At 40.5% G+C, this 24320-nt stretch overlaps 1 protein-coding gene across 1 annotated transcript in view; it reads right to left on the bottom strand.

Annotated features, from left to right (window-relative positions):
- Positions 1–2576: 2576 nt before the first annotated feature.
- Positions 2577–24320, bottom strand: part of mgat5b (alpha-1,6-mannosylglycoprotein 6-beta-N-acetylglucosaminyltransferase B) — a gene marked incomplete at both ends in the record, with an annotated part of 64629 nt that continues 42885 nt past the window's right edge. The window contains 9 exons of the mRNA XM_083931867.1: positions 2577–2775; positions 3663–3928; positions 8857–8931; positions 12155–12271; positions 12384–12530; positions 12734–12889; positions 16070–16200; positions 17073–17206; positions 19230–19361. Coding sequence (XP_083787993.1) covers positions 2577–2775; positions 3663–3928; positions 8857–8931; positions 12155–12271; positions 12384–12530; positions 12734–12889; positions 16070–16200; positions 17073–17206; positions 19230–19361 — 1357 coding nt within the window. The remainder of the gene's footprint in view (positions 2776–3662; positions 3929–8856; positions 8932–12154; positions 12272–12383; positions 12531–12733; positions 12890–16069; positions 16201–17072; positions 17207–19229; positions 19362–24320) is intronic.

Raw genomic sequence — 24320 nt, 5'->3', positions numbered from 1 at the left:
TACAGGTATGTCATTTAAGATTTTTTTGTGGTGTCTCTTCTTTTGCAAGGAATTTGCCATTTTAATGCCAGGGCTTGCCTCTTTATGTGCAAATCCATCCATCCATCCATCATCTTCAACAGCTTGTCCTTAATGGGGTCGTGGGGGGCTGGAGTCGATCCTAGCTGACATTGGGAGTGAGGCGGGGTACACCCTGAACAGGATGCCAGTCTATTGCAGGGCCCCTATGTGCAAATGTTCCACTAAAACATGTTCCCTCCTGAGAACATTTTACAGAGGCACTGTCGCTGCATCTAGAGCTTAGCACCGCCCAAGATGCTTGTAACTGGTTTAGAGAAAAGCAAAAAAGTTTTTTCCTCTTATCCCAGAATGTGTGTGTAGAGTAGTCAGCAAAGTGAGACAGGATAGTAATGACTGTACATTCAGAGTGGATGATTTGAGCAAAATTAAAAATTATATCTGCTTTGGGGCAATAGTAGTTTACAGCCTTTAATTGTCTCTTCTTTTTTTTTGCCTCAAGCAGGCAAACTTTTAATATGTTTTCAATGAGCTTTTCAGTATGATGTTTTAATAACTGGGGGACACCATGCTGTGAGGTTTGAAATTAGCCCTATTGTATTCTTTTACTAAGTCTGTAGGAATAAACCCAACAATGTTCAGTTACTAAACCTGCTGCAGTTTCCCATAGACCTTGGTGGTGATATTGGTCTTTTTACCAGCCTAGTCTTAACAGGATAGGTTTACATTTTTTCAAGTCTATCTTAATACAATACTCCCATCCCCAGTTGTGCATTGACACAGTTTTTGGATGCTGTGATCATGCTGGCAGTGAAGATTTATGTCTAACACAATTCTACTGTAAGCCATGGCGAACAAGAAAAAATGTGCTCCGTCTGAAATGCATTCTAAAGGTCGGCTAAGTCTGACACGAGGCTGAGGTAGACAAATCAAGAAGGTATCTTTCAAATAGTCTTTTAATTACAGATTGTTCCCTGTGTGTTGCTAGCACTCTGCAGCAGTTCGGCAAGAAAAAAAAACTGTCGGCGGAAATATTTAGGAGATTAAAGATTAAAATTGGATCAGGATTTTGTCCAACATCACTTACAAAATAACTGCATAAGAGAAGGGATCTCTTCATATCCAGTGTGGGCACAAGAAGCGATAACGGTGTCCATGTCAGCATTATTATAAGACATAGTTGACAAAATGTGAACCTATGTAAAACCCAGTGCCCCCATCTCATGCCAACAGTAATACAGTAATTATATCTGCTGCTACCATACATCAGTAACTGTACAATAATGCTGCAGCCCATCAGCTCTGCAGTAGGACAGGGTTGGATACTGCCAGCCAATGAGGAAAACTCCTACCAGAGCATGTTTCTCCGAAGAAAAATGCTGTTCCAATTGCGAGGAGACCTGCTGCAGACCGAGTGGAGGTAATATTATTAGCTAAAGTTACTGCGTTGACCTGCATGACCTGTAAGTTACACACAAAAGCATGGCAGGATGATGGCAACTCCTCCAGCTACCCATAATGTTGACAAACACTCGTAATAATCTGACCATGTCAGTGACAAAAACAACTTTAAGTGGACATACATTGACAGTCGCTATTTCCTTGTGCAATTACATTGCAGCCTGCTTTGTAGCTGTTGGGCTCTCACTCAGTACCAGACTGTGGTTCCCATAGGCACTTAGAAACAAATATAAAGGTAATAAGGTGCAGGTTTAAAATACTGAAATTCCCCTTTAAGGGCTAGAATAAAAACAGTACTGAAGAATAATGTATTATATGCACAAATGCTTCAGTTAAAGACAACACTTTGATGCAGGAACCGACTGTACATACTTCTTGAAACCCAAACATCATCTTTAGACACACGAGCCTAAGCTAGCGCTGCATATAAATCAAAGACTAAAAGAAGTAATTAGGATATTTCCCCACACTTTGCCTTGTGAAATTGACCATAAACGGTTTATGATGTCTTATAATTTAGAAAGAATCCAAGAAAATCTTATTATAAATAATGGCCACAACTTTCTCCCAACGTTATTTTATTAAACAACACTTATGTACAAATATAGTCATTACAGGACACATAAAATAGTAAATCTCAACATGATGTAAATGGCTTTGGGTGCATCTAGTACAAATATCCAAACTCCACTATGATACTGTAGGTTTTCACACAACACTGAGTAAACACACTTGTGAATTTCAAGCATTTACAATATTGTTCTTTTTTTTTTTAAATGAAAGTTTCCTTTTGATTGCTCATGATTTCTTTACTAAAATAACTTATCCATCAAACGACACATTTCATTGTGACTTTTGTAAAGACTGTGGTCCTAATGCCGCCATGTAAACCTTTAAACTGAGTCTTCAAACCCACCAGATTCAAAGTACAATCATGCAGTTCCCTGAGAGGTAATACCATCTTACAGTTTTGGCAGCCAGTCCTTGGTCAGAGGTAAAGGAGTAGAGTTTATGTATTACAGCATTTCACCAGACTCTCCCTTTCAAAGAGATCTTGGAATCTCTCCAAGAGTCCCAATCCACAGATCCTCCTCTGGTCATAGGCAGTCTCTGCACAGTGCCACCTGGCCGTTACGATAATCCCTGCAGGGGCAAAGGCGCTGGTATTTGGCACTGGAGCCGGCACAGCTGAACAGCAGTGGATCCTGCTGCAGGCCACATTCAGCATGCTCTGCTGAGAATGCAGGGAAGAGGTGGTTCATCTCGGACTCCACTCCGTCACACTGGAGGTCCAGCCTGGAAACAAAGAGAGCGAAGGACAAATATTAGGATGTAACTATATAAACTTTCAAAGGGGGTTTATTATTATTCCACTTATACATCACACTTTATATATTTCATTTATATAAATTTTACGAGGCTGCCCCCAGAACCTCAAGGAATAAAGGGAGATATAACAGGGAAAGGATGAGCTAGTTTCTACGTCTGTAGTTTGTGCTGCTACATAATTTTAACTAGAAGTGCAAATGAGGCATGACACTGCAGAAAAGGAAAGTTAATCCAATTTATTGTTTTGCAGAATGAGCATTTCTAGAGGTTCAGAAGTAATCAATAGTGTGGATGGTGCAATAACACCATTTTCTGATATGAACCTGAAATTGTCCAAAGTTTAGGATGCCCGCAGCAGAGCACACATCATATCCAATGGACCACAGAAGCCCTATATTTATGCGGCTCACCTATTTTTTCTGTATATGTGGGGCTATACAGCCATCCAATAGGTAAAAAACTGCATAGAACTATGCAAAACCCCCCTGAGTACAATCTGTTTACAAATGATTAAGATACATATCACGCTTAGTTAGTGAGCTGGCAGTGGAATGATTTTATGTTTAATGTTTGGTCCAACTGATTTGGAAATCTGCGTTTTTATATACAGCTCCTCTGGTTAATATCTAGATAATTTCAGGTTTGCAGTGCATGTGAAAGGGGCTGAAGTTTAATTTTTTTTTTATGGGAAGAGGGTCTGTGTACTGTATATAACAAACCTGGTTGTAAAGTTGACATCCAGTGCAGTGTTATGTTTCCCTAACCATGCATAATGAGGGGCAGATGTTAAGATAAAAACTAATTTGGGCCAAACTGTGTATTATTAACAAATTATCCCAATGAAGAAATCTTACGCGCTGAAGGCCTCCTTGATGTTGATGAAACGATACAAGGCAGGTTCGCAGATGAGTCCTGCACTGTGGCACGCCTTCACACACGACTGGCCCTCCAGTGAAGCCAAAAGGCGCAGTGCGCTGAGGGGTGGCCAGGATGTGCAGGAGCTGGCGTTGGAGGCCCAGGTTAGGATGCTGGAGTTAGGCAGGGGGATGAAAGGACTACTAGGGCTGATCAGCCAAGACGAGTTTACTGGAGGAAATGGAGTTTCAGGAGAACAAAAGTCCTGCGGGTGTAAATATAAAGTAACCCAGATCAGTAATATGTTCAGTGTTATACTGCAAATGCTTTGACCTGTCAGACGAAAAAGAACTCTACACGCCACTACATAGTAGTGACAAATTATACATTCAGCTCTGCAACACATACAACTGGACAGCTGATAGAACTCCTACAATACAAAGTCCTCCTCAGTCTTTCAGGAGATGATGTGAATGCAGTTTCGCCACCCAATGACAAATAAGGTTTGGAGGCAGAATTAGGCTCTTGTGAGAGCCCTGATTAGCCCCCCCCCCCCAGCAGGGGCTATTCATAAGACTCAGGTAATAACATTTCTCTGACATGTCCCACTGGCCTCCAGAGCTGTTTATTAAACAGGCTCCCAGTGCCCGCAGGCAATAACTAGGTTTCCAATCTCTCCATCTCTGCTGCAGTTCCACTCCTAAACACAGATAACGTCTGTGACACACACACCCACACACACAGCTCATCAAGAATGTAACCAGGCGTGAAAGGGGCAGGAGACAGAGATGGCTAACAGTGCTATTGTCATTAATTATATTATTTTCTAATTCAATCAAACTGTCCCTTCTGTGTGTAGTTTGCATGTTCTCCCCCTGTCTGCGTGGGTTTTCTCCGGGTTCTCCGGTTTCCTCCCACAGTCCAAAGACATGCCCGTGTTAGGTTAATTGATGACTCTAAAATCACCCGTAGGTGTGAATGGTTGTCTGTCTCTGTTCGTCTCTATGTGCCCTGCGATAGACAGGCGTCCTGTCCAGGGTGTACCCCGCCACACGCCCGATGGCAGCTGGGATCGGCTCGAGCCCCCCCCCCCCCCCCCCCCCGCTACCCCGACAGCGACAAGCGGTTGAAGATGAATGAATGAATGGTTTTGTATGTGGGGCTTGTGAGAAAATTACCAGAAATCTGTTGTGGTATGGCAATGTACATGTATATGGGATTCTAGCAACTTTCAAAATATGTCTTTTCAATACCACTGGTGAGTCATCAAAGAAAAAAAAAAATCCAATCATACAGAGATCTGAAATAAACCTGGGTGTTATATTTGTAGATTTGAAGGTGTGATATTTCACTTGACGGCTCAACCCCTGAGGTCCGGAGAAGCAATACATGCAGAGAGATGACCACATAGATTGGAAAGAACTATGTTGAACCGTGTCATGTACTGTCCATATAATGTGCTTATTAGAGGAGAACGTGCAGGCGAGTTGTTAACTCAACTGTCTGTTTTAATCATACATGAGACCTTGTTACATCCTCACTACTTGCTGTAGTTCTGCACACGTTTCCATTGCAATGTATGACTATAATAGTCATTCGGACAATTTTAAATGAGCCAACACAACAGGCTTTTTTTCACTGCCAAGATTTTGGACCGCCATAGTAAGAAAAGCACGGATGTTACATTAATGGTGCTTGTTTTATTCCCAGTTAGTCATGGTAGTGAGACTTTGAGCCAGCATGCACATCAGCACCCTGAAACTGAAGCAGCAAAATGTAATTGGGCCAACCTTAAGCTCATAATTAACATGTGCTTTTCCTGCTGTTACAATTGCATCTTATATGAAAAAAATGGGATGGCCCTCGTTAGCAAACAGAATGGTGCAGTATTGTATGATATTATTTATAAGGCTCTTCTGCATAAACAGCCTAATTACCTCTGCTCTCTCGTTACCATTAAATGCAGTACTTACAATGCCAGGTCACAGGACATTTTATTTGTAATGTTGTACCTCTTGATAACACTGAACTTGGAAAAAATAGCTTGAAATGGATGCACGGATTTCAACAGATCATCTGTATGGGCTGATATAGTTTTGTTGGCTGTCATCGGCCTATCTGCAAATAAGATGGTTACCTTAGTGCGCATATGTGGTTTGTTTACAGTCAAAGAAAATGTCACCTGTGTGGGAGCATTACGCCATGGTATTACACCATGTCAAAGAAAGATCAGCGACATAAACCAACATCAGCAAGACTCAGGAAAAAAAATCCTTGCTGAAAGCATCTAAACTGAAGGGATTACCAACAAGGTGATGGATTTCATCGTGTGAGATGACCAGCCTTTCCCTGTTGTGGAGGATGTGGCATTTGGAAACCTACACTGGATATATATACATATATATATATATATATATATATATATATATATATATATATATATATATATATATATATATATATATATATATGTATATTTATTTTTCTTTAAATGCATCCTGCCATTCACTCTTACGCATACTCACTCATAATTCACCCCTGTTTAAATATGAATCTTTCCTACCTTAGTAAGTTCCCAAGCTTCTGTTGTCAGCTGAGCTGTCAGTCGTCATTTCAGTGTCCAACACTCTCCCTATTACTGTCAGTCTTTGCAGATTCATCAGCATTATCAGCTTCATCACTTTCAGTAGTATCATCAGTCACTCGATTACAGAGCTCCCTGTTGAGTCTAAGGGCCAAATACTTTCTGCCAATACTTAATTATCAGACATCATCCTTTATAATAAACAGTTATCTTTTGTTCATTCACTTGTTACCCCATGATTGAAATATATAATGTTGGGCTATGTAAGTCCTGTAAATTGATTGAGTAGGTAGATTTGCAAAAGCTAAAAGGGATTTTGAAGCAATTATTTTTCTAGTGAAAGAAAGATATATTAGAAAAAGGTCAAAAATGAATTACTCCATATAGTGATCATCCACAAAGTAAACAGAGAACTCTTTCTTCTCTAAATATGTGTTTAAACTCCACCAGTATGTTTCTTGAATCAAGTTAAAAACATGGATGAAACAGTTGAATGCCTTCTCCACAGTTATTGGGATACAAACAAAAACAAATTCTGACAGGACAGATAGTGAAAAATGTGTACATTATACAGATAATGTCTACAGGGGAAGAGACTGAGCTGCCATAAGAGTACATTGTATAAGGGAAAGAGTGGGACAGAGCTCTGCCAGTGGCTGGAGGTGAAGGGAAATCATTGTGGGAAATAACAAGGGCGAGTGGTTCAGTCAGACAGCAGAAAAACGAGGGTCAGAGTTGTGAGTTACTTGAGAAGTTAGAAATACAATTGGAAAAGTCAGAAAGAGTTGTCGAAGAGAAGGTTAAGAAATGGGGAAGAAAAGAGAGGGAGGAAAGTCTGGTTGGGAGTCTGACAATGTACAAGCCGGATGGGCCATCACAGTCTGAGCCAGTCATAGCACATTGAGTCTGTGTGTGTGTGTGTGTGTGTGTGTGTGTGTGTGTGTGTGTGTGTGTGTGTGTGTGTGTGTGTGTGTGTGTGTGTGTGTGTGTGTGTGTGTGTGTGTGTGTGTGTGTGTGTCTGACAGCCTGGGAGGAGAGGGTGCCAGTGCAAAGGCTAACACATTTCTTTAACCCGCCACTGCCAGACAATGTACCACCCATCACAACATGATGGATGTACCAGAGGACACCCACATCTGTAGTTAGAGGATATATATTACATTTTTTTATTTTTGCATCGTACTTCTGAGTACTCACCCTGGACTTCAGTAAGATGCACAATGGAATCCCATTTTCATGTATGAGTCTTACATTTCTCTTTCATCACTGTCCTCAAGGACCATCGCTGAGAAAAAAAAATGAGTGACTGTGCTAGTCTATTAGGCTTGCAGCTGCTGTCTTCAAAGAATGCAATAGCTGACCCAGGAAGTGCAGCCGAGGAATAAATATTGTGTTTAAGCAACTATGAAAGCCCAGAAAAGGAACAGTTTATAAGCTGAATTCAATCGACATACTGTATTTATGCTTGAATGAAAAAAAAGAACCTTGTGCAATTTGTGGTGGACGAAAGCTGTGGTGTTTATCTGTTTCTGAGAGATGGAAAAATGATAAACAACTAAAGAAAATCTTTACCAGCACTTGAGAAAATAAAACAGCTCAGCTCAGGAACAAGTCCAACATGCAACAGCCAGTACAATCCCCCCTCCAGTCAACAAAGAAGCTGACATGACTTACAGTGTGACTTAATGAGCAGAGGCATCCTTTGTCACCCACTGAAGTGCTTAAATGTCATTGCTTCCTCCCCCCATTCATATTCTGTTCTAGTATTGTGTTTACCATCAAGACAAATTCTTGAAATAGGCAGACTGTAAAATCTCGAAAAAATTTGATGTTTGGTGACAGACCAGTTGCACCTGAAGCATCTGGTCCACACTAAAAGATCAAAGAAGCAAGCCAATACACCTTGCCTAGATATGCGCCAGAAATTTCAGACGACTAACTATTTAAAAACTGCCCAATAATCTGTACTAAAACAGCAGATCAGTCACAATTTTGGACTATGGGAGATTTTGGACTGACAGTTGAGACAGTGCTCTCTACTACCGCCATCAAAACACCAAATGAGGGCATATCTTTTGGGAGATTGGTGTTCCATCCCTCCAGCAGAGTTTCAGAGACTTGTATAATCAAAGTAAAGGTGTACTGAGGCAGTTTTCGCAGCACGTTGTGGCCCAACACCTTATTAAAAAAAGTTAGGTTGGCTTTTTCCTTAATTTGTCACTTGTCTAAAATACTGTATATATACAGTAACTAATATGGGACACAGACTGTCTTTTGGTCAACTACCTAAACTCTAAAAATGATTACAAAGGTAATTTAGTAAGATTATTTATTAACTGAGCTGTAATAGTTGCAGTGACAAAGTACTGTGCTGCTCTAGTCTATTATAAACACAGGTGACTTGAGGGTGTTACCATCTGCAAAAGCCCAAGTAGGTGAGTCAGACACAAGCAGCTGAACAGTAATCTTGCTTCTATTTCTGTATTCTGTTCCTACCACCAAACTGCGACCAACCTTATCTGTTGGGAGGCAACATGCATCTACAAATAACGTCTATTGAATCTAATGACCTTACCCGGTGTGCCTGCTGATTCAGTTTTGAGACCTACCTGGTTCTGAATGTAGGCATGAACTCTTTCAAGCATTCCCTCACAGGTGTACTCATAGGGCAGGAAGGGCTCCACCTGCAAACACAGATGTGCACACAGATGAAGAAACAGTGGGTGAGTGTGTGTGTGTGTGTGTCCACAGAGCCAAGCCATTGTAATTACAGGAGCTGGGCATCTGATAGTTAATCAAAGCTGACACATTCATTAGCGTAATTGTGAGAGGCTTATATCATGCCAGAAGCCAGGCATTAAAATCAATGACCTAATACATCACAGGTGACGGCTTTGAAAACTGATTTCATTATTTTTAGTGACAACTTCATCAATATGACAAACAATGGATTAAACACACAGGTCATCCAGTACTGTGGAGGTGCAGGCTTTTGTGCATTGGGTGCTTTGGGTGCTGTTATCAGTGTCGCTGGTCAGGCTTGTCATTCATGGTCTGACTCTTTGATTGCAGGAAATGTGTTCAAATCCACTGAGAACGCTCTGGAAATGCTGATCAATAGGTTTTCCTCTTCTTTCTAGTGTTTTATGCTAACAGCGTTGCAGAGAACAGAGAAGTGACAGGAATACACACTTTTGATGTTAGTGCAGAAAATGACTGCATTTGATGTCTTTGGAAATAAGGTTTTTATTACTACTGCATTTTGAAACTTATTGTATTTCGATGATCAACAATTATGAAATGCATCAGAATGCATTCTGTCAGTATCTCCAGTGCAGAATGTGAATGTGCAATGAATGCATTCGTGGTGGCTAAAGTAACATCTCATTGTTTTACTATCAGGCCACTAAAGCACTCAGGCTTTTAAATTGATAAATGGTTTCTTTTAGTGTCGTGTTCCTTTTAGCGCTCTCTTATTGCTTTATTTCATCTGAGTTTAATGAAATGTATCCAGCACTTCATCAGATATTCCACAATGCAATTTGCCTTTTGGGCATCTTTATATGATAGAATCTGAGTATGAGAGGGAAAAAATGCTTCACAGAGGGTGATTTGAATTCAGCAGGCGAAAACATTTCTAAAATTACAAAGCAATTTATATACCTTAACTGATTGCATTGCTAGGCCACCAAATATATGTAAGCAATGTCCATTATTTCATGCCATCATCGAAATAAACTAAATTTCCTCCAGGTTCTGGAGGTGAGTTTGGCAGGGAGCAGCCATGTCCAGAAAAAGGCACACACACACACACCCATGTGTGGAGCTTTGAATACTGTTAGTAAATGTATCTCATTAAACTTAAACATTTAATTACATATACCGGTACTACTATTATCCAAATACTAAGGTTTGTCATTTTGTGAGATGTGCTCATTTGCTGTTCCAAACAAGTCGATTACAGAGAACTCCAGTGCATTTGGTAATTGACTTGTTTGGGCTGCCTCTCAATGTTGGGGTGTTCGCGACTCTCCGGGATTTCTCTGTTAAGTGGTGATCGCCCAAAAAACTTGTCTCAATGGTTTATTTGGGGTATATTCTATATTCATGCCGAAAAAGGCCGTGAGTTTGTTTTGAGCTGCAGTTACACTTTAACAAGATTTAGTTGATAAATCGGCACCACTATCATGTCTGTATTGTAAATGGACTTGTACTTACAGTATATAGCGCCTTTATAGTTTTCTGACTACTCAAGGCGCTTTCACGGTGTTTGTCACATTCACCCATTCACACAGACATTCACACTGATGGTAGTGGGCACCTACATACCATCTAATCTAACACAACATTTACACACCCATACGCAGCACGGGGAGCAATTTGGGGTTCAGTGTCTTGCCCAAGGACACTTTGACATGCGCAGCGGGGGAGCTGGGGATCGAACCACCAATCTCTCGAATGGAAGACGACCCACTGACCCACAGCCGCCCAAGTAGATGGTTAGCTTAGCTTAGCACAAAGACTGGAAACAGGGGGAAACAGCTAGCCTGGGTCTGTCTGAAGGTAACAAAATCCACGGGCACCTCTTAAGCTCACTAATTAACACGTTGGTGGGCAAGTTTTATTATCTCTACACAGAGCCAGGGTGGCTGTTTCTCCCTGCTTCCAATCTTCGTGCTAAGCTAACTGGCTGTCGTTGCTCCACTCCACAGAACTGACTGAAGATGTAAACTGAGTTTAACTGGTTGAAAATTCAGCCTGGTATCAAGTTTTTGCACTAATTGCACAGAAAAGTCACAAAAAAATGGATGAAGTCATGGAGATGGCGTGAACGTGTTCACAGTTGGCAAGTATATAATGCCCTTGCAACATTCAAAGTCAACGGTTAACAAGCAGTAAATATCATTTGACAGGATGTTGTTAGTATCGTGTCGTTTTTTCCCACATGACTGCATCCATGGCGTTTTCCACTCACACATGATATGAATGAATGACATGATTATTGAACTTGTTTAATATGAATTAAAATCAGTGCAGCCAGGATGGAACTCTGAGCAGAGCAGGGGATGTAAAAAAAAAACCAACACTCTTAACATACCTCACACAACAAGATAATATTTAGAACCATCACAAAATGGGGGCTATGCTAACTAGTGTTGTGTTCAAGTGTTAGATATACTATTGAGAATGTATAAATCAACAAATGATATGCACCTGAATCCAAATACATGTACTTTTATGTATCAGGTACTGTATTTGTGTCAAGACCATGGTAAATAAAGCTGCTCCATTTAATCCTTTTAATGTATGGTTAAACTTGCTCAGTCAGCCTGTGTGATTAGTATTGTTCTCCTTACCCCAGGATTTTTTTTTTTTTTACCAGCGCCACAACTCGTACTTCATTTTGTTTCTATCAGCAGCAAACACAAGGTCTATTTAACACACCTGGCAGGTACAGAAGAGGCACACATGCATGGCACTGCGAGACGCTTGGCTTTGGCTTGGTGTTGTTTTGGCGACAGATTAAACACAGCATGATTGATTAACATGATCTGCTGCGGACAGTGCTTTCTGCCTGTTGAGCCAGCCTCTGGAAGGCTGCCATGTAATCCCAGGTGTGGGCCCAGTTTACCAACAGAGCCACTCAATATCTCAAGCAATTAGCAGTGCGAAGAGCAGAGACGGTGCCAGCTAAGCATTTTCCTGTAATGCACGATGCCATGATTAAAAGCTCTATTAAAGGCTGAGGGCTTCAAAAGTAGGTCAAACCAGACTATATAGTGTTCAAGAGCAAACTATTTTTATTATTATCATTATGCAGCAGTGTAAAGTGTACTGTGGTAGATTATATTATGAGTAGACTATTATTTTGTTGAATATGTATTGTATTGCAATAAATTAACATACATTGATCCTCATGATCTCACGGATGGTCGCATCGAACTCCTCAGAGTTATTGAAGTCAATAGTGATGACATGCGGCTTGCCAATATACTGCTCTGCATACGGATGCTGAGAAGACACCTGAGGGAGGAATAAACAATCACAATAAAACGACAATTGAAGTCAAGTTCTGTGTACTCAGTGCTCAAGTGCTGATCATCCTCATGGCGAAGATAAAGACAAGTACATCTACCTTCCTGGAAGTGGGCTTCCCTCTGAAGAAGTCATGATTGAGAGAGCTGTGAGGGGGATTAAACTTGGGTTGCAGGAAGATGCAGCCATTGGCTATGGCCTCCAAAGGGGCGGGACCCTCGTAGGGGAAGCCCAACCCAATGAACAGCTTGAAAGGAAAATAAAAAGGAGGAAGAGATCATAAGTCGATACACTGAGCTGCTCATATCCAGGTCAACACCTGTATAAGACTTGGCTCAACTCTACAAAAGCAAAAAAATGCCAATTCACAATTCATTATGACCTAGAATTTGTGTATGTAAACATCTGATTCAGCATTTGCCAAGCTAGAAGCCTCTATGATGTTCTCACCTTGGCCTTTCTGAGGAGCTGCTGCAGCTCCTGCTGAGGCAGCAGACCGTGGTTCTTGACGAAGGCGGGCACCTCCAGGGGACGCTGCGTCTCGTAGTACACCGTCCCATGGATCTCCATGTAACGGTGCAGAATTGCCAGGAACTTTCCCTTTCCCTTTAAGACATAGAGGGGGTAGGCGAAATTAGTTAAGTGCTTAAAAAGGGGGCAAAGTGGAGTGACTCTTTTTTCATTGCCATGCAAACACAGCTACAAGGGTCATCTTCATTTGCATTCTAATGACAATATTTTTCGCTGCAGTGTGCCAACTAAACCTTTCATGGGAGCTTTGACATTCATAGCTGCACGTAGGCCTACTTGCTTCATGTCAGCACATCTGACAGATAATCATCTGTTAATGACCACATCAAAACCTCCACATGGTGTATCAAAAACCAAATGTCACAGCATAGATACAATACAGTCAAATAAAGCAGGGCACAGTATGCTATACTGGTCACAATTCATGTTTTCAGGGGACCTCATGCCTTATTAAGGGGAGCCAAGCCCCCTCCTGGTCCTTTGTAGTAGCACCCTGCCTATTATTCAGTTTCAGCCTTTGACTGCTCACTTTGTGTTCAGCATATATTGCGACGGTTTTCAAGACTGTTGCTCTTGAAGAATCAAATAATAATTTGATCCTCATTTTGAACAAATGATTTGGCATATTTGAAGATCTTTTAGTTGTCTTATGTTGCTTTAATAAATCCCATATCAAAGAGCAGACATCTATAATACAGACAAACAAATGCTGCCAATACTGGTTTGATCAAGAAATGAGCTCAGCTAGTTCAAAGCAAAAGTCTGTTTGTATGAACTGACTGCATTAACATTGAGCCAACTGTCTTGTTGGACTGCACAGACAGAATATTTCATGCCAGCTATTCTTTTATTTGCTTTTTACATTGCAATATATTTGCTTTACACACTGTGGTGTTTTTTCCTGCAGCACCAACACCTCTATGACCAATTCAATGAACTGAATAGATTCATCAGTACTAACTACAGCCGCTCTTGAAAGGGCAGTGGAGAAAAGCTTTAAGGTGTCGGGGAGGGCAAGAGTATCACCTCAGTCTGAACTTTTGTTAATGGTTCATGGAAATGAGGCCAGCAGATCTAATGAGCTGAGTTTGTTCTTGTTAGTACTAACATCATCATCTTGGTACGGGTAAGTATTCAGTAACTGTGGAGACTCAAATCAATATACGTATATATTCTGTGTTGCCCTGTGGAGACAATTTCCTTGAATAATTTTACTGACGTAAAACTAAATTAGTTTATCTCAAAAAGTGTTTCTGGCAGAACGTTATGAATTATTCACATATGCTATGTCTTCAAGGCATAAATCATTTATAAATGTCATCTGAGTGTTATTTCTCATATATCATCTTGGGCCATTTTAGTGTCTTCCAGCAAGATGGAGATAGAATCACACTTTCTTCGACTTGAGTCATATTACTTTCTAAAAATCAAACATTCAATGATTTGTGTGAGTAACAATGTATTGTGACCAGTATGGAAGCATAACAAACCTTCTGAACTTGTTTGATTAATTTAAATAAATCAGCTTAAACGTTTTGTTTTTTATGACACTCTATGCTAAAAGAAGTTCATATTTCATCAAAGAGATACATCACCCATGCCCAATGCCCAAATTAACATGACACAGACCTGGATTAAAATGGGTAAAGTGTCTCATTAACACATCTAGATGTTGGGAAATATTTTACATATTTGAAGTCACTGTAAACAAGTCTGATTTATGTCAAAAGCTAGGCCCTTTTTTTTGGTATTCAGATAATCGATGATGCCAGTGAAAAGCAGTTGTACTTACTTGAAGCTGTGTGGATCCATCAATGATGCATCATGGGATGATGAATACAGAATAGTACAGGATGAGAACAGAAGTATCAAGAGGAGGGAAGTGGAGTAGAGAGAGTCAGGTGTAGAGGAAAAGAGAGAATATGATATGAACTATTAGTCATTTTTCCTCTCATAGGACCTTTACATGCCCCAAATCTCTCATGTGAACCTCAAAAGGCAGAGGAAGAGATTACGCTCAACGAATGGGGATTCATTGTCTGGAGACAATACTATCGCTTTTACACAGTGATCTGTCAGACGCACAAATGTCAAATTTCAGCTCGAGTTGTTTTGAGAAACAGAGGGTGTTGGAACAAAGCTGCAGTCTGTGAAGTGAACCAAACCTTGTGGGAGGCTGCAGAACACTTTAAAGTTACAGTGAGAATGAGAAACCTTGCCACTACAGTATCTCCAAGGGAAAATTTACTCAAAACAAAAAGGATCGTTCCTCTACCATTAGCATACACTTCAGGACAGATTCCATGAGGGAAAACGGGTTTGCAGGAGATGTAACATCTAGTGGGTGTTTCACAGTGCACGTTGTGTAAGTTTGCTATGGAAAAGGTTATTAAAAAGTTCTCCAAACTTTATATTCATCCCTTTTTATCAGATTCAAAGAACCTCATGAATGCAACAATCATAACATTTGCATTTAATCTGTCTATGTTTGAGTCATCTGTCATGTGTACAGTTGTATCTGCACCGTACTGTGGCAGCGTTGAAGTACGTTCTGGCCTTTTGGCAGATTGTCAGATTTAAAACTATGCGGAAGTGGCAATTAGCAGTTCCTTTTTGCAATGTGCCCATGGCTGTACAATCAACTGTCAACTGGAGATACTGGAGTTATAAGGAACATCTTTTTTTATAAGATATCTAAACAGATTTATAAATTTTGATACGAATATTGATATCCTCTGGAGGTGTAAGTCACACAACATCTAAAAATATGTGTACAATGTGCAGTGCGGCTCCAAGAGGCAGCACCATTTTTGACTCTAATTCACCTCACTTAGTATATTTACCTTTTAAGGAATTATACAATACCGTACATGCAAACAGCATCTTGCTAGAGGTATGGGGCACGCTAGCTCTTGAAAAGAGCTTGTCAGAAAAAAATAGGCAGACGCGCAGACTGTGGCCCAGAAGTCTGTTGTACTGAATAGTGGTAACAGGAGATCTTTACGAGTAGAGTCAAATGAAACCATGCAAGAGGGAGTAGGAAGCGTCTCATAAGGATATACTGTATATTACAGATCAATAGTTATTTGACATTTGTCTGGACTCATAGTTCACACGATGGCATAACAGGATCATGGATGGTTTTAAGTCTCTCTTATAGCTACATAGGGTCAAATTTGTTTTAAAGTAACCAAATAACACAAACGCTTTAAACATCAGAGGCTGAGAATTGAATAGAAATTGTGTGATACTGACCTTCCACATACTGGCTTCTTTGCCATAAACAACAGCCATATTGTTAACCTTGTTCCGCTGTATGTTCAGTCGCTCCGTCTCATTCAGGTCCTCCGCAACGAAACCCATAAAAGAGTTATCTGGAGTGTGGGCTGCCAAGGACAAACAAAGCAATTGGCAACACACTGTTACAAGTCCTATTTCATGTCTCCAAAAAAAGTGATTAAACTAAAAGGAGCTGTTGTGGCAATCCAGACTGTTGCGTGTGTCAAGAATTCAGTAGCACTGAGGGCTGCTCTGAAGCCAAAATTCAAAATGTTTTATCATGAATCATTTTTTAATTTATTTGTGCGACAGAGTGGTGAAATGATACCACTGCTAATTTCAATAATTAAACAAACAATATAGTGTTTTTGCATTCTCATCACCTTATTGGTTGACTTTTGTTGCAGATCAACAAAATATGGCGGCTTTGCTTTACTTGTATTTGTTTTTACTGGTTTGCAGCCCTAAGCGCTCCACTGCTTACTGCTTTCAGGACACAAAACAATACTATGAATGGTAGCACACACAAAGGAACTCTACGACAGCAGCGAGATGTCCAGTGGGAAGGAGAAAGAAACTTTCAATCATTCTTCAAACCCGAGATGAAAACTGACCTCTTTCACAGTGTCAGGCTTATTCTGGAAACAGCAGAGCAGCATATAGGTTTCATATGAAACTAGATGACCTTAAACATCCACTGGTACCATACTGCATGCTAGCTTGCTGGGAAATAATATTCCAAACGTCAGCTAATTTTCAATAAGGGAAAAACTGGCATGGCCATTTATTTTCAATGGGCTCCCTCGACCTCTGAACCCTTGACCTCTGACCTCAGTCACATAAACACAAACACAAATCAAAACACTTTGTTTTTTATGTCATCTGTCACAGTTTATGTGTACCATTTCCCACAAGCAGATGTACAATGTCAGTAAGAACAAGGAGAAAATCTATGTTAGAGAAATGAAAGCCCACGTACGGAACATAGTCATGTACTGCTGGCCGTGAAGGTTCCAGTAGCCCCAGTTGGTTCTGTAGCCGTGCCGAGTGGCGTACTCCTCGTGGTTGTAAGCAGGCTCAGTGCCAAAGGTGTCAATCACTCGGATGTGGCACCTGGGATGAAATAACAAATGGGCTGAGCTAAAAGTAGATGAAAGTTGTCTCTTGCTTACAAATAATACAGTCTCCCCTAATTGAGCAGGACAAAACGTCAAAAAAGCGAAAAGTAATTCCAGTTTTTCTTCACTAAATGTAGCAAATATATGCAGAATCTGTCAACAGCATGACAGCCACATGAAATACCTTTATCATTTTGAGAAATGAGAGTTCATCTCAGCACTATTACTGTCTTGTTGTCAGAGTCTTGGTTTGTAAAGCTGTCAATAGTGATGGATATCCATGTCTCCTGCCAGTCCCCCTTTGCTGAGCAGAGCTTACATGGGCCCCCCTAGGGGCCTCTGCTGGACCAGATCATGACACAACCTGGACATGTCTGAGATGAACTCAAGTGAAACATTTTGCACATTTCAAGGAGATGCTACTGTACACTCTCTTTCCCTGAGTGAGTCTCTTTGGATAGACTGTAAAATGCTTAAAATTCTCTCTAATAATGTGAAGGCAACACTTCAACAGGGAATAGATTACATTCCTTCGACTGCATCGAAACATCTTAAAATATGTTGGGTTAATGTTTTCCCAGATCGAAACTGAAAAAAACAGGGAGGAACGGCGGAGACATTATGCATTAAGTTTACGAGAAAATTACATCAGCACTTTATCAGCAGTTAATATTCACACTGGGAAGTCAAAAATCAATTGATGTAATCCAATCTGGGCTTTGTCAATGCCTCGCCTCTCCAATCAGTGTCAGGGCAGGAGAGGAAATTAAAGTATTGGTGTTTCACTTGTGACAGCTGAGGAGTGTTGGTCGATCAGATGACCTTGGACTGATGCTGATTGGAATCAGCAGAGGTTTTTTGCCACTGTCCTGCCAGAACCTTAGGATGAATTATTAAGAAATGTGTTATTTAATGACCCGCAGTACAGCTACACAACACAATCTAACAGTTGTATTTAACCCAGCATGATGTAGCTTTGTCTTTTAGTCTTTTCATTTTTACAGTTACAGTTTGCATCAAAAAGCTGTTTGCAGCATTGCTTTTCTTTGTTTGGATAAAACAGAGGCTTTGCTTTCACTGTGTGACTGCTCCAGTGCTGCCCAGCTGGAACAAAAGAACAAAAGCTGAATTTACAGAAAGAAATTGTTTGTTTTAGCATTTTAGCAAATACATGAGCTTTTTTTTTGTTATTGTTGTACATAACTATGAACTCATGTACATACTTAGTCATTTATTTTAGGTAGACGACCTACTGCAACATTCCTATGTGATATAAAGAGCAGGGTTTGTGATGAAGTCTGCACCTGCTTGATTGATCACTGTGTAAAGAAGCCAAATTGGATCCCCCCGAATGGAGAATTTTGCTGATGCCAGGAGAAGCTACTGGCCAGGAGTCTAACAGCCTGTAACACCAATAAGCCAATAGTGAAGTATTTCATCAGAAAGGCATTTACCAGTTAGAAAAATGCATTCAACAAACACACGGTGCCCTTAATGCTTGGGGGGAAAAAGACACACACACATATAACGACAAAGGCTATGGTTACACTTGTCTTTTCAATGCAATTTTTGTCATCAGATCATGCCAGGACCCTTTAAAAGTCTGTCATGTCTGTACGCTTCAAGATTATATCTTGCTCGCATCGGGATCCGATCAGCCAGACCACATACAGTACCAAGGTGGCCTCAGTGAGGTGTGGACAGCATAGGAGCACAAACTGGACAGGGAGCCAGGGCTGGAGCACCGATGTCTCCGCTGCTTTCTCCTCAACAAAGTGCATCTCGTACGGGCTCTGCCCCCATTCAAAAATAAATCAAATACTATAAAGAAAAGTAGAAGGCTTTCCTTTGCACCCAATCTCTCTTTGGACGCACCTTTAGCATGGGAATAACATTATATCCGCACGAAAGTATGTCCAATCACTATCTGATCAGGCAGGCTGCACTGAAGTGTAATCAAGTGTGACCATGGCCAGAGAGAGACAGAGAGAGAGAGAGAGAGAGAGAGAAAGACTGACTTGTGCTTCCTCAGTGAAAGACCCATGTGCTGCTTCATTTGCTGCAAGCCGTGGTAGTCGGTGTAGATGAGGTCAAAGGGCAGAGGTCCTGTCAGAGGGCAGCTTCCTCTTCCTGGAGGGACTCCCAAAAACCTGCAAACAGGTCACAATCGATTTCAACGTCAAACCGAGTGACAGGTGGCAGTTGTGGCTCAGGAGGTAGAGCGGGGTTCACTCATTGGAAGATCAGTGGTTCGATCTCCGGCTCCTCCATTCATCATATCAAAAGTAAAACGTGTTGTGTGAATGTGGCATGTAGGGTAAACCTCTTTGATTGGTAAAAATGAAGTTCATTTACCAAACAATCAATGATTGTACTCCCATAGAAGAAACCAAGCATACAAAATTAAAGGGAAATTAACTTTTAATCCGCCAACAACCCACCAGACTGGACTTTACATAGTTTAACTGTGCAATTTCCCCAATTGAAGATATATATGTGTGTGTGTGTGTGTGTGTGTGTGTGTGTGTGTGTGTGTGTGTGTGTGTGTGTGTGTGTGTGTGTGTGTGTGTGTGTGTGTGTGTGTGTGTGTGTGTGTGTTAGTGGGTGCTTGTTTGACTTGAGTTTGGTCAGTAGACAGGCTGAGAGAAAAGTCGAAGACAGGAAGAATGAAAATGCCACTTATGTTGTGAAACATTTCAGTGTTCTCGGCGAGTTGTCTGAAGCATTCAACCAAACATTACAGAATTCATCACCACTCGGCAGTGATGTCTCGCAACGGGGAGTCACCCATTTTGTCTGCACAACTTGCTCCGACTCTGAAACGTATAGAAGGATTCTTCCTTTCAAGCATTATTTGTGCTGTAATCTGTCTTTGTTACGATGCCATCCGAGCACTTACTGCATAAATATTGGCTTTGAGGGTACCACAGAAGTGTACTCTTATTTTATTTTTATTTTCCTCTCTCTTAGATTGTAAGCTTTCTTACAAAACTTTTTTTTGGCCATGCTGGTGGAATTCCTTTGGATGACAACGTCAGTCTGTATCAGTCAACTTCTAGTGTATAACTAGTCAAGAGCATCCATAAAACACTCTTGTGGGGCTGGACCCCCATCATATTCATTAGTCATAGTTGTTGTTTATTTTTTTATTGATGTTGTCTCATGTCTTCATGTCTTCATGTATAATTGTTGGAGCTTGTGTTGCAAGACCAATTTACGTGCAAACGGACAATAAAGTGTTATCTTATCTTAACTTATAATTCATCATAAGTCATATCTATAATGTTTTGTTACTATTGACATAGTGCATCAGAAAGCCCTTATTATGCATTATAGATAGGGTCTTCATAGAAAGTGTAACAAACTAGCTCAACAGATTTGTGATTGCCATGACATTCCGGAAACATTCATGGTCACCAGAAGGTTCATCCCACTGACTTTGGTGATGCTCTGACACTACCAAGAGGTTGACATTATTGTTTTTTATTTAACTATCTTAACAACTATTGGATACACCCCAAAGCAATTTCAGTCAAAAGCAACTGGACTTGGTTATTTGTCTAGGAAGACGTTTCACCTCTCATCCAAGAGGCTTCATCAGTGCATGTACGCATCTGACCAGGCTGGGACTGGTCCGTCTTCCTAGACAAATAACCAAGTCCAGTTGCTTTTGACTGAAATTACTTTGAGGATAACGATGACCTGGACAAATGAGAACATTCACAGGCTTAACTATTGGATGGATTGCTCCTAAATTCGGTGGATACATTCATGTTCCCCAGAGAATGAATAAGAATAATTTCCCTCCACAGACTCCTTATGTAGAGCCACCATCAGGTAAACATTTCAGTATTTCCAATACATGGTTTATGATAAAATACCAAATACCTGTTAGACTAATATCATTCCATCCAGCCTCAACTGTACTTTGCATTAAGTGCTTAGTAGTAAATGTTAACATGCTGACCCATTAAACTAACTCATTTGGCTAGGTCTGAAATAAATTGTATAATCATGCATTACTCCCTATATAATAAACATTCAGGGGTAAAATCACAAAGAACGGATTGTGTTTGAGAGAGAGGGAAAGTAAAAGAAACAGAGAAGGTTGGAGGTGGACTAGGCAATGTCTCTGAAAGTTATTGCCTAACTTGCTTGGAACGATGCTTTGTCTTTTTTAATATCCCAGTCTGTCAGTGCTGTTTGTGCTGTTTGTGTTTTCAAAGGCACATCTTCGGACTGAAAAAGAAGACAGCATGAGTTGAAGCAGAGGACAGCTCTTAAAAAATACACTTCATTACCACCAACTCTCTGAAGCTGCTAATAATTTGACTATATCTACATGTGGCTATTAGCAATGATCTTGGCGAACTGGATGTGTTTTTGCAACAAGGCTTATTTGCATAAAAATGTGCAATTTCAAAATCTATGCATATTTCCTCATTTGAATACATGAAAATAGCGCAGGAGCACTATTCGCTTGGCAGTGAAGTTAGAGGGTGCATTTCACCCTTTGCAGGTGCTTGAATAACTATTTATTTTTGTCTTATTTTCGCAGGTTTAACAGCCGCAAAAGCAGCACAATCCTTTTGAGGGCAGTATATAGTGGATATATTCTTACACTGAAAATGTGGACACGGAAATGAAATAGTGGGCAGTAAATGTAGAACAGAAAATAATAAATAGGGAGTGAATTTCTTCCAGTCTTGTATTCCACACAAAACATTTGTCATGAGTGAATGACTAATATTCTTGCATATTTATTATATAATTAAAATTTGTGAGATTCCAAGTCAGTGTTGTACTGATATAATTTGACCTTGTTATATTTCTGTTCCATGCAGTGAAGCAGACGGGCTTGATCAGTTCCGGTAACACATCTGCTGCCTGAAGAAATAAGGCATAAATAAAAACCAGACAAGGGACGTTACAAAAGAGCCTTATATTACTAAAACCAGACAGCAGATATAAATGTGTTGTCTGCTATGACAAAGTACAGCGCAGCTTTAGGGCGCTCTGCTTTCATTTGGCATCAAGGAAGCACTTTGTTGGATAAAAACGCAATTAAATGTCTCTGTGTTTATTACAAGAGAAAGTGTTGCTCTGTCAAACTTCAGCAGTCCTTAGGAGACACACCACAGTACAAAAACAGTACAGCAGAGCAAGTGGATGTGCAGATACTAAATGCTGTTTACTGGATCCAAGATAATGTGACATGAGGCAGTTTGTAAACCATTTTCATAAAAACAATAAAACAGTTCTTTGCAACCACTAAACATACAAAAACACACAAAAGTTCTACTGCGTATACTTACCTACATTATATATATATACATTATATATGGTGCAGCATGAGGAGTTTTTGGATTTAAATGTGATAATGAGAAATGTCACTGTTCGATAAAATACTGCAGATACTGCAACTAAATTACTCGCAATAGAAATTAGACTAGGTGTAACTAGACTAACAAAAGGTAAACTCTCTGTGATCAAAGGAGTCTGTAGCAAAAAAAGGACATTGGCAAGGCTTCTTTTTGGGCCTCACATTTCAAAGAAAAGCATACTAATAGCAATGAAAGCATCTCAAAGGTAGAGATGATCAAACTTTCACAGAAAGCAGAGGACAAAAAGACTGTATTTAGTCACTTTTGAAAAATGTGAAAGCTTTTAGTGTTGCCAAACTGCATCCACTTCCTGGAAGTTTTTGCAGCAGCAATCACAGACCTATGACCCTATACTCCCTTTCTCTCACTACCTGACTCAGAAACACATCCTGCACAACCCACCGTCCACACACAAACAAATACGTGCAAAACATGAGCCTATTGATCTTTCTTTGGACAGAGAACATTTTTGGTCAGCACTGCAGCCTTTCGGAAATAGGTATTGCGGCTGGTTCCACTATAGCAGATAAGATAATGAGCAAGAGCATGTCAACCGACGGTGCTCTAAGATGCAGTTTCATCTGTCAAAGGTATACACCCAGGCAATGCAGAGCTTACACAAACAAAAGTGCTCTTCACTGTGTTTCTGTTCTCTATATTGTGTGCAGTACACAGCAGCCTGGGTCTTTCCACAGTGAGGCCATAAAACAGGCTTCAGCACTAAGGTTTTTTTTTTTAAATATATATAGTTTACAGAGAACTTTACAGAAGGGAGAAAGGACAGAGACAATTTAAAAGTCAAACACATTCATAGACTGTATAAAAGTCATATTCACCAGCCGCGACAGCTACGCTGGTAGTGCTGTGCATTTACAGATTTAGACTACTGAATGGCATGCTGGGTAACGTTACAGCTGCTAACTAACCAGGTAGCATAACAGAACAGAAAAAGAGAGACCAGAGATGAACCAGAAGAACCTATGGCTAAGAGAGGAGCTGTCTGCTGTTTGCGCTGCTGTCTGAAGTTTTTTCGCTTCTTTGGATATAAAGCCATTGCAGCAAGAGGGTTCCTGGTTCGAATCCAGGCTGGGGCCCTTCTGTGTGGAGTTTGCATGTTCCCCCCGTGTCTGCGTGGGTTTTCTCTGGGTTCTCCGGCTTCCTCCCACAGTCAAAAGACATGCACATGTTAGGTTAATTGATGACTCTAAATTTCCCATATGTGAGAGTGTATGATGTCGAAATGTCAAACTTGAGTAGTCCACAAACCAGTGGATGATGTCACTTTTTATTTACAGTCCATGCTTTAAGCACATAGTATAGCTTAGGCTGATGGGAATGTCATTATCTGGCAGGTATTTGGTCACAAACCAGACTAAAACAAAAGTTAAGGGATCACCAAAGATTTCACAATTCACTCTCAAGGTAATCTCTGCAAAATCTGTAGGCAATGGTAAAAGATTCTGGTTAGTTCTGTAGTATGTCTGTAATCGGAGTAGTACTGACCAATCCATGCAGGTAAATAGTCCGTGTGGAGAGCATATAGGCCATGGTCCCCAGAGGCTAGATCGTTGTCAGATCAATAGGCAATGGGTTCCGGGATTGCTCTGAGGATATTTCAGTTTCAGCTGAAACTCCCTCGCACATGCTAAAGATGCATTTTGTCAAACATTCAATTTCATGTGTGATTGTGTATTCTTTCAATCATTTGTATGGTTTCAATTGCAA

This window comes from Echiichthys vipera (assembly GCF_963691815.1).
Source record: "Echiichthys vipera genome assembly, chromosome: 17".
In the NCBI taxonomy this organism is placed as follows: Eukaryota; Metazoa; Chordata; class Actinopteri; order Perciformes; family Trachinidae; genus Echiichthys; species Echiichthys vipera.
Note: the sequence above shows the minus strand (reverse complement) of the source record. Positions and strands in the feature narration are given on the sequence as shown.